The sequence below is a fragment of the Cervus canadensis genome, chromosome 22, assembly GCF_019320065.1.
Source record: "Cervus canadensis isolate Bull #8, Minnesota chromosome 22, ASM1932006v1, whole genome shotgun sequence".
NCBI classification, from domain to species: Eukaryota; Metazoa; Chordata; class Mammalia; order Artiodactyla; family Cervidae; genus Cervus; species Cervus canadensis.
Window position 1 is genome coordinate 16,078,327 of NC_057407.1, and position 14,456 is coordinate 16,092,782.

The 14,456-nt window shown below is 36.4% G+C and overlaps 1 protein-coding gene across 4 annotated transcripts in view; it reads right to left on the reverse strand.

The window, feature by feature from the left end:
* TASOR (transcription activation suppressor) overlaps positions 1-14,456 on the reverse strand; it is a 48,358-nt gene that overhangs the window by 13,707 nt on the left and 20,195 nt on the right. For all 4 annotated transcript variants that reach the window (XM_043443569.1, XM_043443571.1, XM_043443568.1 and 1 more), the window contains exons 12-17: positions 8,846-8,918; positions 8,684-8,755; positions 6,596-7,297; positions 2,637-3,043; positions 2,059-2,200; positions 558-617 (exon numbers count right to left, since the gene is read on the reverse strand). In XM_043443569.1, the coding sequence (XP_043299504.1) occupies positions 558-617; positions 2,059-2,200; positions 2,637-3,043; positions 6,596-7,297; positions 8,684-8,755; positions 8,846-8,918 (1,456 nt within the window). The remainder of the gene's footprint in view (positions 1-557; positions 618-2,058; positions 2,201-2,636; positions 3,044-6,595; positions 7,298-8,683; positions 8,756-8,845; positions 8,919-14,456) is intronic.

Below are 14,456 nucleotides of genomic sequence, written 5' to 3' on the forward strand. Positions count from 1 at the left end.
TCCAGACCAAATTCCAAGCAAGAAGAGTCTGCCTGTGGCCAGCTGCCAAGGTACTGAACTGAGTTCAGACAAAAGAGACTGTCTTCCAGGCACCTACTATACAACAAGCTAATCAGTAATATCTGTACATGCTTCTCTTACTATCTGTAGAAATTAGTTTTACAAATAGAAGAATTCAGTCAAAGAAATATAAGACTAGGAATAATGTACCTAAAAGATACATGGCCTCACCTCCTCATATTTTTTTAATTTAAGAGAAACTTGAAGACTGCTTCTGTAGAAGTGGATTAAGAAAAATATTCTGGTCTTTCCAAATTCTTATATCAGACAGAACCTACTGTAGGTGAAAAAAATTTAATCTGTGAATATTCAGTGACTCCCTTGAATACATTCTTTATATAAGAATATTTTATATAAATGAATATTTTAAATACAATAGTGTCCAAATTTTCAGTAATTAACAGATTTAAACTGACACCCTCCTGACAGATGACCAGAAATGTAGTAGCAATTCTGAAGAAGGGCACATCGAGGAAAAGCAAAGAGAGCCTTCTTACCTGCTGTTTGTTTCTCACCATGTTTTCCCAGCTGGTCTTCTGGGCTTCTGGCATTCCCTCCTGAGGGAAAGCATCCATTAGATTTGTACACTCTCTTCAGATACTGGTGACAACCTTTTAAAGCACCTTTCCAATAACCCCAAATGCTAACAAATCCAAGTATTCCTTCGTGCACCTAAAATAATCCTGAAGGGTCATTAAGAAATGGGAAGTTGCTTTCTTTCCCCTTCAGGTGATGATGGATTATCAACACCTAGATCTTGTGCCTTCAAATGACTCTGAAACCAACTATGAAGGTGTCTAAGTGAGGAACCTTAGGATAAGCACCTTGTACAGACTACTTCCTTATTCGGTTTGTCCAACTCAAACCAATTTCTCCAGCTGCTGCTCTACTATCACTTCTGGGCCTTGTGCCCTCTCTAATAAGGTACCAAGTAGATAAAGGTGCTGAAGCCCACAGAAACTCATCAAGTTTTTAGAAATTCTTCAGAGTCCTTAGAGGTCTCAGTAGCTTTTAGGTCATAAAACCAGTCTGCTTTCGAGCAAAAATTGGTTTTTGTTTTTTTTAAAGGTTAAATAAAGATCAAGGAATGGAATACATGTGCCCTGGACATATTTCCCCAAATGCTTAGCTAACAAAGATGAATAAGAACTTGGAATATTAACAGTATCTGTATGTGTGTGTGTTTATGTGTTTGCACAGAGAAATTAGAACACTGCAAAATGATCTTTCAACATCTGCTAAACTAGTGATAAAGAACCCGCCTGCCAATGCAGGAGACCTAAGAGACATGGGTTCAATCCCTGGGTTGGGAAGATCCCCTACAGGAGGGCGTGGCAACCCACTTCAGTATTCTTGCCTGGAGAATCCCATAGGATAGAAGACCCTGCTGGGCTACAATCCATAGGGTCTCAAAGAGTCGGACATAAATGAAGCAACTTAGCATGCTCACAAACTATTTTTGCCCCGCTATAAGCTTTATAAGGTTCTATAAGCTTTGTGGGGATATTTACATTTAATCATTTCAGGCCATTCTCTACAATGATCCAATTTCTTGAAAATAACCCAATATCAAGTAAGAACTCTTTATTCATTTCTTTCCAAAAGATGAACCTTAACATCAACACTTCTTAGATGATAGTTTGTGAAGTTTAATAATTTGTGAAGACAGCATTTAATTGGCTGCCCAAAGACTCTCATTCATCTCTGTAGCTACCTCACCTTATTAAAAACGCAATTCCTGCCAACAATTTTCATTTGCAAGTTGCATGTTCAAATGGAAAGAAGTATATTTTAAATCCTTCTCTTTTCAATAGACTCTTTTGCAGATACTGACCAAGAACACAGCAACACTCAATGATGAATTTCATAATGCTCAAAATAAGGCACTGAAGATATCAGAGCCAAATAAGCCCCAAGAATTTCCAAGATGAAACCCTTCAGGAAACTACTCCCTAAGTAAAACCAAGCAAACCTAAGCCCCAGTGTACTTGTTCTTACCTGTAATTGGAATCAGTTTCCAATGTATTTCAGTCTCTTCAACATTATTTGACTTAGATTGTCTATGGAATCCATGTTCAATGTGAATAGTAGGACACAAACTGCAATCTTCAAAATTATTCATACTAATTAAATTTGGATCCTAAAAATTAAGAGTACAGATTCAATACCTTTCTTTTCAACTAATTTTAAAGTCAAGAATTAACACCTTTTTTCACAGCAAATGCTCAAACCTCAATCTAAACATTACAAATGAGTAAAATCAACACGATAAAGGTATTATACTCTAATCTCAAACACAAGCGAGCAACCAGCACTTTCAAGCAGCTCCTGACAAAACAAGTTGTCTGGCTGTGACTTTTATCACAATGGTAAATCTTAGACTATATGGGCAGTAGCAAGACTTACTTTCATGTCTTTGTAACAAGGAATAACTTATAAATACTATCCGGCACAGACACTATTACTGAAATGTGTATCATTTCTTTGTGAAAAAGAAAAACGAGCACACCCACCATCTCCCTTTCACACAAATATTCACAAAAGCAAACAAAGATAATCCAATCATAGAGGCTTACTTCTTTCAAGTGGAATTTATGGTCAGTGCCTACTTCACTCGCAGAAACACCAACAGGATACTTTAAAGATGATGGATCAGTGTCTAGCAATGGGCTCTGAGTATCCTTAAAACGTGCATTTTCGACTTTTGCACCAGTAGACTGCTCACATTCTTTCTTCTCCAGGGTAGAGCTCAACTCATACGCATGCTTTCGCCTCATCTCTTCATAGGCGTCATCAGAGCTCAGTCCTAGGGCCTTGTTGACTGTATCTGTCAGGGAGGCATCAGAATGACGTGCATTTGCTAGTGTTTCTGACAGCCAATTAAACAGCCTATGGATGTCAGCAACGCCCGAGTTAGAGGTATCCTGCTGCTGCCGTCTCAAGTCAGCTTCATGCCCAAGTGAGCCAACAGGCTGTGAGGACTCTGAAGGAAAGAAGAAAGAGCCATCTCTTACAGTTTGGAAGCCAAGCATAAAAATTTTTTAAAAATAAATATATATAGATACATACACCTAAAATTTAATTATAATCTGACATTTATAGGCAAGAACTCAATCAAATCACCTGCTATGAGTTTACAAGTATATCCACCCCTTACTTTCCAAACACGACTGATTCTAAAATTTTGCACACAGGTCAAAATTTCCATTTAATGAGGTTTATCTTCATCATATATTGAAAATTCTATTAAGAAATGAGCTTAGCTATCATGTTGGTAATGTGGATAATACATATAAATAACTGTACTATAGTTACCTTAAACTCTACCACCAAAATCCTAAAAATCAACGAGATACTTGACAACAGAAAAATACGTATCCTTACTGTTTTGCAAAGTGTTCAAGCAGGGTATGCAGAGTACACTTAAATCTTCTAAAGAAATAATCAAAACCCATGACTTTGATTTTGATCTCTCCTGTAACATTTTGTACTAACCTTGTAACCTAAACTTTATCTTAAATGACTAGATTACTTAATTCATAACAAAGTTGAGGTATTAAGAGATGCAAAATAAAAAAAAAAAAAAGATGCAAAATCATCCCAAAGAAATCTACACCAATCTTACAATAAAAACAAAAACTATTAGGAGAGAAAACATATAAGACATGGCTTCAAGCACGTATAAATCTGGGTTATATGCACCACCAATATATTTAAAAACTTGTAAAGAGAGTAGACATTCAGAAACTCACGTGCCTTAATACTTAGAGTAAAGCTAGGGTAGATGTTGCAATTTAGGTAGTGCATAATATATACCACAGTCCCCCAAAATGAGAAACAGGGTATATACTGTACCTGATTATATGAAATTACAGAGAAGGTAAAATAATCTAAAGAGACAGAAAGCAGACCAGCAATGGAGTGCAAAGAGACAAATTCAAAGAAAGACAAGGCAACGTTTGGAGGTAATGAGAATATCCCATATGTTGGAGTGGGAATAACAAGCTATAAAAAACTGATCGAAGTGTGCACTTAAATGAGTACACTGTATGTAAATCATACTTTAAAAAGTTGATATTAGAGGGGGTAGGGGAAATAGAAGTAGAGGACTTCCCTGGTGGCACAGTGGATAAGAATCCACCCGCCAAAGCAGGGGACACGTGTTTGATCCCTGGTCTGGTAAGATCCCACACGCCATGGAGAAACTAAGCCCATATGCCCCAACTACAGAGCCTGCCTGCTGCAACTACTGAAGCCCATGTGCCTGGGCCTGAGCTCTACAACAAGAGAAACCACCACAATGAGAAGACCCACACTGCAACTAGAGAGTAGCCCCTGCTTTCCGCAACTAGAGAAAGCCTGCACACTGCAATGAAAGACGCAGCACATCCAAAAATAAACAAAAATAAATAAATAAAATTTAAAAAAAAATAAAGTAAGCTCACCACCAAATCAAGACCAGCATATTTTAAAAGTTAGAATCCTACTTTTAAATCTTTACTTTCAGAATCAGAAATAAAGTATGCAAAATGACTATAAATGAACAAAAGTGAGGAATGCCTAGCCATGCCCGTCTGATGTCACTAGTTCTGCTTTAACCATTCTATCCATCTCCCCAGCCCCCCTTCCCTCTTTCTCCATTGGTCCACTATAACTAGCATGGCTTTCCCACCATTTTAATTTTTGATAAAGCCTGATTTCCGCCCAAGTATTTTTTCACATCTACAAATTAGCCACTTATCTGCTAAAATGGTGCCAAATTTTAACTATCTTGCCCATTATGTGTTCAGTGCTAGGAAATAGGAATGATGCTTAACAGTCAGTCAAAAGTGACTTCAAACATGGATCAGTGAACTACGTAACTTTAGATAAAATTATTTAACTTCTAAGATGGTTTTCTTTACCTGTAAAATAAGGATAATAATGTCTACCAATCAAGAACTAAATGAGTCTATACACATAAAGCAGCTAGCTAACAGTAAGCACTTCACTCTCAAGATAGAAGTCAACAGTAATGATAGTATGGATCAGTAAACACCATCAGGTTCAGAACAGAGCAGAAAACCAGCAGAAGGGAAAGGAGTAGAAAAGTATCAAGGAACAGAACAGCCAGAAAGCTAAGGAGGGATCACAACTGCAAAGACACAAGGCTTGAAAGAAATGAAAGATGCTTTGTGAGAAAAGAAAAAAGTACCAGGCTGACCATTACGTATTCTGAGAAGAGTGTCTGTTGGGGAGAGTGGGAATCAGGGCTACTCAGGCTGGACAAGGGCAGGCTATAACAAAGCCTTGAAAGGCAAATACAGAAGCTGAGACGGTTGGCAAATTAGTAAAACAATACTGAGAAGAACATGATACTGAAATTAGCGTTAGAAGCAAGGAAGGCCACCCAGAATAGGGTCAAGGATGAAACACTGGAAAGAGAGAAAACAGATCAAGTGAAGAAAAAACCATGAAAGTTCTGAAAAGAACAGCACTGTCAAAAAGAACTTTCTGCAGTGATGAAATGTCCTCCACCTGTGCTGTTCAGAACAGCAGTGTCGGTGGTGAAATGTAGCTGGTATATAATACAGGAAATGAATTTCTATTTCAATCAATTTAAATTTAAATCATTTAATCTTAAACTGAATAGCGGAGGAAGAGAGAAAGTAAAGGAGCACAGAGGAGTGAAAAGCGACTGAGGTTACAGACTGATTAGAGAACAATATAATACAGGCACTAACCCAGTCAGTTCCAAGACATGCTGAATTAGGAAACACATGAGTGAAGCTGCTTACTAAGAAACAGGAGGAGGACAGTCAGATCTACTGTAATTAACAAAAATAGCAGCAGTACAAAATGTACGGAATGCAAAGGAACACATTTCATGCTGATAGACTAGCAGTGTTAAAAATCTAGATGAAAAGATCCTTTAAATTACTAGCAATACTGAAACATTTAAGAGAAGAATTTGTCTTTTTCTGTCACCTAAAAACAACAAAAATAGAAAAAATAAAAACCCAAACAAATTACTGGACTCCTAGGATGGGAAAAAGAGTGTGCATCTAAGAAATTTTAAAGCTCAGAAGGCTCTTTTCATTAATGAACATTCTAAAAGAACTCAATATTCAATTTTGTACTTTTCCAATTATAAAAGTAAAGAAATAATTAAAGGGAAGCAGCTCCAATTAGGAAGGTGATAGCTGAACATACTTTATTTTCTTATTTTAGCCTCAAGTGACACAATTCAGAAATCTGATATACAAAGACAAGAACTGGCAAATATTTTCTGTAAAGGATCAGAGAGTAAATATTTTAGGCTTTGTGGACCATACAATCTGTCTCAACTGTGCCATTATGGTGTAAAAGAAGCTAAATACACATAAACAAATAGGTATGGCTGTATTCCTATAAAATCTCCTTTAGAAAAACTGGCTGGATTGGCTCTCAAGCTATAATTTGCAAACCCTTGTTATGAGGAGAAAAGATAGAAACTACTTAACTATGTTTTTGGTTGTTACTTTTACACTATATAAAAGCAATTCTGATATTTTACCTTCATACAGTTGGCAATTTTCAGATAAATTACTGGTTTTGGCGAGCTTTCTCGTATTTTCAGGTAGATCCTCAAGCTTCCTCTTCAAGACAGTTTTGCTTCTCGTATCTTCTGTGTCTGAATCCCCACCCACATTTTTTTTCTTACACTGAATTAAATTAATCAATTCTTTGACTCTGTCCTTATCATAATCCAAAGAGTGAGATGACTTCTGCTTTCCAGATAAAACAGTTTCACCCCTTGAGTTATTTCGTTTTCCAAATTTCATTTTTGTACCATTCATTTCTTCTTCTTGGCCTTCATAATCTGAAAGTGGACTAAACTGTTGAAGTTTTCTATTTTCTTCAAATAGCTCTTTTAATTTATAAATAGGTAACTGATACATTTCAGGTCGAAAAATATAGGTATGCAAACAATTATCAATATGGGATTTATTTTTTGGAGCTGAATATAAGAATTTTTTATCATCTAATCGTGAATCATATGGAAACATGATAAACTCTCGTTTACCTGAACCAAAACCTCTCTTAAAAAATTCACTTACATACTTCTCAACAACAGAATGAAAATTTATAGTATTTATATTTTTGAATTCCTTTCGACACTGAATCAAAGCAAATTGTAAAAACTGAGTTATTTTTAACACATCTGACATGCTCTCATGTTTCTCCTGAGGTGCTGCACTGGTTGAGCCTTTTTGTGCTGTAAACAAACAAAAAAAGCAAACCATGTTAGTAATCAAGAAACCAGACAAGTACAGATCTACATACTGTCAAAGCACCCATACATTAGTGGTGGACCAAACCAGTATGTACCTTAATGAAAAATGAAAGTGAAAGTCACTCAGTCATGTCTGACTCTTTGCAACCCCATCGACTATACAGTCCACGGGATTCTCTAGGCCAGAATACTGGAGTGGGGAGCCTTTCCCTTCTCCAGGTGATCTCCCCAACCCAGGGACTCAAACCCAGGTCTCCCGCATTGCGGGTGGGTTCTTTAGCAGCGGAACCACAAGGGAAGCCCAAGTATACTGGAGCAGGTAGCCTATCCCTTCTCCAAGGGATTTTCCTGACCCAGGAATCGAATTGGGGTCTCCTGCATGGCAGGTGGATTATTTACCAACTGAGCTATCGGGGAAGTTCATATGTATCCTAACATACATATGTTAACAAGAATACACAAATAGCATGCCTCTAAGTCCAGGAGCATAAAATGGGCCAATAAGAAACTAGAACATGAAAATTACGGAATATTATTTTTAAAGGGAAGAACACCTGCCCTTTGAAGATCCTTGTCATGTCCCTAGGCATCAACTACTGGCAAGCAAAATACACGGAGAAACGGAGAAAAAGGGTAAAATCTGAGGCTCCTAGAAAGACAGTCCTGCAAATGACCATTACGTCACTCCTTCCTGTTTTAACATAACAGACTTAACTTTACATGAACTCTATCCCCATAAGCAGATAGGCAGGCACTGAATTGCTACAATTGAGAATCTCTCTCTTTTTTTGTTTGCCATGCCCCAGGTCTTGAAGGATCTTGGGTCCCCTATCAGGGACTGAATCCGAGTCCTCAGGAGTGAAAACAGAGTCCTGACAAGTGAACTGCCAGGAAATTCCCATGAATCTCACTTTTAATCTAACAGTGAGAACTTTACCTTAACACAGCATTATTAATACACCATTAGAAATGGTGACTAGAAAAATTTCTCTAAAATAGTGTGAAGATTATTAATTTTGAATGGTCCAATATGTAACCTAGTGCACGATACACTTAACATTACTAAAATTTGAATGCAAAAATGAACTAAGCTTAAAAAAAAAATCTTAGAAATCCTGAAAACCTAAGCTATATTACTGTAACAATTTCAATCAATGTTAGTGAAAACACTGATAAAAACCAAAATAATTTTTCATTGTTACGGAAAAAAAGCCATATAATTTGTGTTTTATATTGTTAATACCTCTTAATATCTCCATTATTTCCCAAAACATGGCGTAAGAAAGTCAAAATGCTGAGTTACCTGAAAATTTGCACTAAAATGCAGTTATCTATATGTAACTAGATTTAGATAGCCAATGAACTTACAAGGAACTATTCCTCTAGGTTCTTGAAATAGAAACAAAGCATGTAAGACTCGAGGCTTAGCAGTTTGATGTTCTAAAAAAAAAACAACAGAAATTCATTAGCAATATGTATTAACTTTGAAAAAGTTAAAGGAAAATATAAAAAATTAAAGAGATCACCTACCATATGGAGGAACCATTTGATAAGGAGAGAGAAGAAAAAGGTATCCTCGGTCTCCCAAAGGCTTAACAAGAACCTGCATTTTTGGAAGAAGGAAAAAGTTGAATCTGCTTTATTATTCACCAGAAGGCAGAAACATAGCAAGCAGTTCCTACTAATTGCAAGGAAAGCAAAAAGTTTTTATCTTTTTAAGGAAAAGTACTGCTACTGAATTAGAGAAAAACCCTACCAATTCTCTGCGAACCGGATTCCAACTAATTAAGAATTCCTTAAGTTTTCACAGTTTTAATGAGAAAATATTACTGAAAGAATTCTAAGTAACTGTTAAATCAATTAGCTGATTTTTCCTTGAAACTAACAGAACCAAACAAAAACTAAAACTTCAAATATTTTCCTCAGCAATTCAGAAGCCATGTTAAAAATTGCCAAGGTGGCGTGCTACATGTTGGAGATATGAAACAAGTAGGGTCAAATTGCTGCCTTTCAAGAGCTCAGGCTCATTTCAAATACAAAGTGTTGCTATAATCTATTTCTTCACATATTTAATGAACATCTTTCACATGTAAAGTAATCCTGCCTTACCAGAGATAAAGTGAGACAAGCAGCACAAGATCCTTGATCAAAAGAAGTTTTTAACTGGGTAGTGAAAGTAACACAAGAAATATCAATAATTAGATAGACAGGAAAGGTCTTCAGAAGTTTTACAAAGCAACAGAAAGGGAAAACATATTTAGAGTGTATGGGAGGTGGAGTTCAAAGGATGGGTACATTGCCAAGGGCCTAAGATTGTGGGAAAGACATTTCAATAGAGGCAACATCACGAGGCAGAGTTACAACACGATGGACAGTTTGCAGGCATCAGAGTACTTACAACTAGCCAAGGGTAAGCAGAGACTAGGAGAAACATTAAGACAAATCTAGAAAGAAAGATCAAGGGCAAGATTGTAAGAAGACAAAAATGCCAAGTTAGCCAGAAATGCCCTGGAGAGTATACCCTTTTGAGCTGAAGTGTTTCCGTAAAAAATAGAGAAAACTTGATAGCACTGGAGGAAAGAAAACAACGTAATACGAAGAACTCAGTTCACCAACTACTGCAATAGTTCACAGTATTTTTTGGATTAAAGAAAGGGTATACTCAGTAAAGGAAGAACTGAGTATGGCAGCAGAACGCAAAGGGACTCTGGATTCTGGAAGAAAACTTGTGCTACATAAATGTCCATGACACAACTCCAGTAAACAAAGTCTGTGTAAGAACCAATAATTTAAAGGGCTAAATTGACTATGCTACCATTTAATAAAAGCACTGCTTGAAAACCCAAAAGTACAGTGGACAACACATCTGCAAAATTTGTTTCAGATTTAGAAACGAACAGAGATAAATCTGTTGTTTTTCGATTGCATCCAAGTACTGCATTTCAGACTGTTATTGTTAACTATGATGGCTACTCCATTTCTTCTAAGGGATTCTTGCCCACAGTAGTAGATATAATGGTCATCTGAGTCAAATTCACCCATTCCAGTCCATTTTAGTTCGCTCTGTGGCACAATGGATAGTGCATTGGAATTCTTGCCGGGGTGTGGTTATTCAAATGATGTGGTTTCGAGTCCCACCAGAGTCGAATTTTGACGTCTCCTCCTTCACTTCTATACAAAGGGGAAAAACAAGCTCCAATTCCATTTTCATGACTTAACCAAGAATACTTGCTGAAAGAGGACTCTATGGTGTGTTTCTGGATGGTTACACAACCTGGGGACGCTGGAGGCACCTTGGCAGTGGCGGCTCACGCTCTAGCCCGGGGCTAGTGCGCACGCTTTGTAAAGCCTTGGGGGAGGGCAGCCGACCCCGCCCCCCGCCCCCCCCTACCTGGGCCCCCTCTCCCGTTACTGCCCCCACGCAGCCAAGTCGCCTGGCGGCCGCGGCCTCCCTCGGTGAGGGCTGTGGGTCTCTCCCCACCCTCGCGGCCAGCTCGGAGCCCTGCGGGCGGGCGGGCCCTGGGCCGCTCCCCTGCCTCTCCAGCCGTCGCCCCACTTGTGTCAGCAACCCCTCGCCACCTGCTCCGGACCTGGTTGCCCCGGGTGCTCGTCTGTTTCAGATTTAAAACCTTAAAATGTTTTATGTATCATATCCCTTTAACATTTTGCCCAAACTCTTGGTTTGTCAGAACAGAAAACTGGGAGATATGAGTAACAGCTTCATGTTTTGTGGTTGCTGAGAAAAAACATAATTAGATTTATTTAACTTCTCATCCACTGCAAATGCCAAGGGTTTTTTTTCTTTTAACCCCCAACTGGCTTAGTGGCCTAAAGGCTCTAGTTCCCTGAAGGGACTCAATGTTCCCGGAGACGCACGAAGCACAGGGAATCTAAACCCAGAAACTACTCAGGCAGACAGAAGCGCCAGCAATAACATCTGTAGCGTCAAACCAAACACTTTTCAATCCTGCAGAAAAGGAAGCACCTGTGAATTCTGTACTGATGCCTCTATTTATTACACCTTACTGCTTCCTCCTCCCTCAGAAAACATTATTAACCCAGTCTGTGGATTTATATTACCAGATTCTACTACTGACATTTTGGCTTTCCAGATAATGTTACAGGAATGAAAACAAAGAGTATTAAAAATATAAAATATTAAGCTCAGAATCTTAAATTGTCAAGCTTCTGAAAAATAACATACCCTGAGTGAGATTCAGCAAAGACAACAGACTCAAATACATAAGGACTGCAGATTGGAATCATCAGATAAAATATATAAAATAACATGTATGAAAGAAAACATGTTCACACAGAAACTGGCATACACATTTCACAGCAACAATATTCTTAATAGCTAAAGAGTGGAAACAACTGATGAATGGACAAACAGAATGTGGCATTATCCACAGAGTGAAATAAAGGAAACGAAGTATTGATACATATTATAATGAGGATGAATCCTAAGAGTATTATGCTAAGTGAAAGAAGGCACTAAGGCCACGTATTACTCGATCACATTTATATAAAATGTCCACAATATAAAAACCATAAAGACGGAAGTAGATTACTAGTTGCCAGAGACTGGTTGTGGAGGGAGAGGGTGGGAGAGGGAAAAATATGGAGTGAATGCTTAGTAAATAGGAAGTTTCTTTTGGGGGTGATGAAAATATTCTGAAGTAAGATAGTGGCAATGGTTGCATAACATTGCAAATTTATTAAAAATCACTTAATTGTATATTTTAAAATGGTGAGTCAATTAAGAAACATAACCAAGGGAACATCAGAATATAATCTCTACCTCCTAGAAGAGTCTCTGGCACATAATAAATCTTTCTGAAAGAATTAACAAGAATCTGTTTAAAAAAGAAAAAGGTAGACCTCAAAAAGAACCTAAGATAGCTTTTAGAAATTAAAAATAAATTCTGTGAAATTAGAAACTCAATGAATTGATTAAACAGCAAATAAGACACAGCTAAAGAAAGAATTTGCAATCTAGAATATACCTATGATGAAATGACTAAAAATGTAGTACAAATAAGGCAAAAAACACAAGACAGACTGACAGGGAGAACAGAATGATGCTTCAGAGTCCTAAGAAGTCAATCAAAAGAGAAAGAAGAAGAAGTATAATCCGAGAGATAATGACTAAAACATTCTTAGTTATTAGAAATAAAGATATAAATCTATAAACATGAAAAAATATACACCAAGTTGGATAAATAAGAAATCTACACCTAGATATATTTAATGTAACTGTAGAACATCAAAGACAAAGAAAGAATTTAAAAAGCAACCAGAAAAAAACAATGACCTACAAAGAAACCATCATCAGACTACAACTGGATCTCTCAACAAAAATAGAAGCCTGAAGACCTTGTAGCATATACAGTCAAAGTGCTAAGGGAAAACAGCTGTCAACCTGAATTGTGTCCCTAGGATTTAACAATTAAATAATACACATTTTTCTCAAATCCAGACTGGACACATACAAAACTGGACAGAGTTTTATAAAGTCAAATCTCAAAAAAATTTCAAATAATTACATATCTTGATTTCAATGCAATTCAAAGAAAAAAATGTATTCACATACATTTGAAAATTTAAAAATATACCTCTACATCACGTCACAAACTGGAAGTCATAATGGAAACTTTAAAAAACAGTTAGAACTGAAAAACAATGAAAACACTACATATTAAAACATGTGGAAAGCAACTAAAAAAGTACCTGGAACTCAAAGTTCATTGACCATTTTATCTTATGTAAGAAGTCAGTAAAAACTAAATACCAGCACCCCTCCCAAGTAGACTAAAACTAATAGTTGAAATTAAGAGACCACGAAAACAAAAGTACAACGGAGGATCAAAACCAAAATTTGGTTCTTCAGATGAATAAAGGCAACAAACCTTTGGTGAAAAGTACTAGTAAGAGACAGCATAATAAAACACTATTTGTAAAAATGCTCACAGTAGCGATTAAAAACACTATAAAAATAATCCTCACTTGGTACATTTTCTAAAAATAGAAATCAACCATTTCCTGAAAATAAATAAAACCATAATATACCCAACAAGCTTATTCTAAGATTTTTTTTTAAAAAGTAAACTGATTTTTAAATTTTGGGGGCAAGAAAAAAAAAAGCTCAATCTCAAATAGCAAAACACTCCGAAAGCAATGAAAAAAGTGGGCAATTTGCCCTACCTGATAATCAAGACTTCTTAGTGGAGAGAGAATGGACTATTTAGTAAATGGTTCAGGAACAACTTGTTAGATTCATATTGGGGGAAAAAATGAGACTGGAATCCTTTTGTGTGTTGTATCACACAAAAGTTAAAAAAAAAATACATATGCATAGATTTTTTTTAAAGTTATGTGTCAGATGCATATCAGAATTATCTTGGAATTCTTTGAAAAACACAGATGCCCAGGTATTGCTTTTTTTCCTCCAGATGTTTCTAATGAGCAGTTATGTTTAAAAACACCTGGACTATATGATTATCTTTTACTTTTTACCTAGTTTCACTTTTTCTATTTCATATTCAGTGTTCCCATTTCATTTAGTTTATGTTTTCCAATTCCCCCCTCTTTTCTTGATGTTCTTTCTCAAGCCTTTATCAAGTGTAGTAGAAAAACTTCTGTATACAAGTTTATAAAATATTCAAGAAAATTTAAGAATTTTTGCCTAACAAAAAATTTATGACATTTTGATTCTACTTGTTTGACTTAGTATGAATAGAATGCTAGATTTCTAACAAAAAAACAGATATGCAACAAGCAACAAAGGTTTAATGTATAGCACAGGGAACTATAGTCAGTATCTTATAAAAACCTATAATGGAAAATAATTTCAAAAATAATATATGTGTATATGTATAACTGAATCACCTTGCTGTGCTCCTGGAACACCGTAAGTCAACTATACTTCAATAAAATACATATATATTAAGGAAGAAGCTAAGTGCCAAAAGGAAAAATCATAACACATTCAAAAAAATATAGGATACTATCTATAAGATCTAGAAGCAAGGGAAGATTTCTTAAACAAGTCACTAACAGTACTTAACATTTAGACAGACAAATTCAATTACATCACAGTTATGAATCTCCGAAAAACACTGTGAATAAAGCGGAAAGGCAA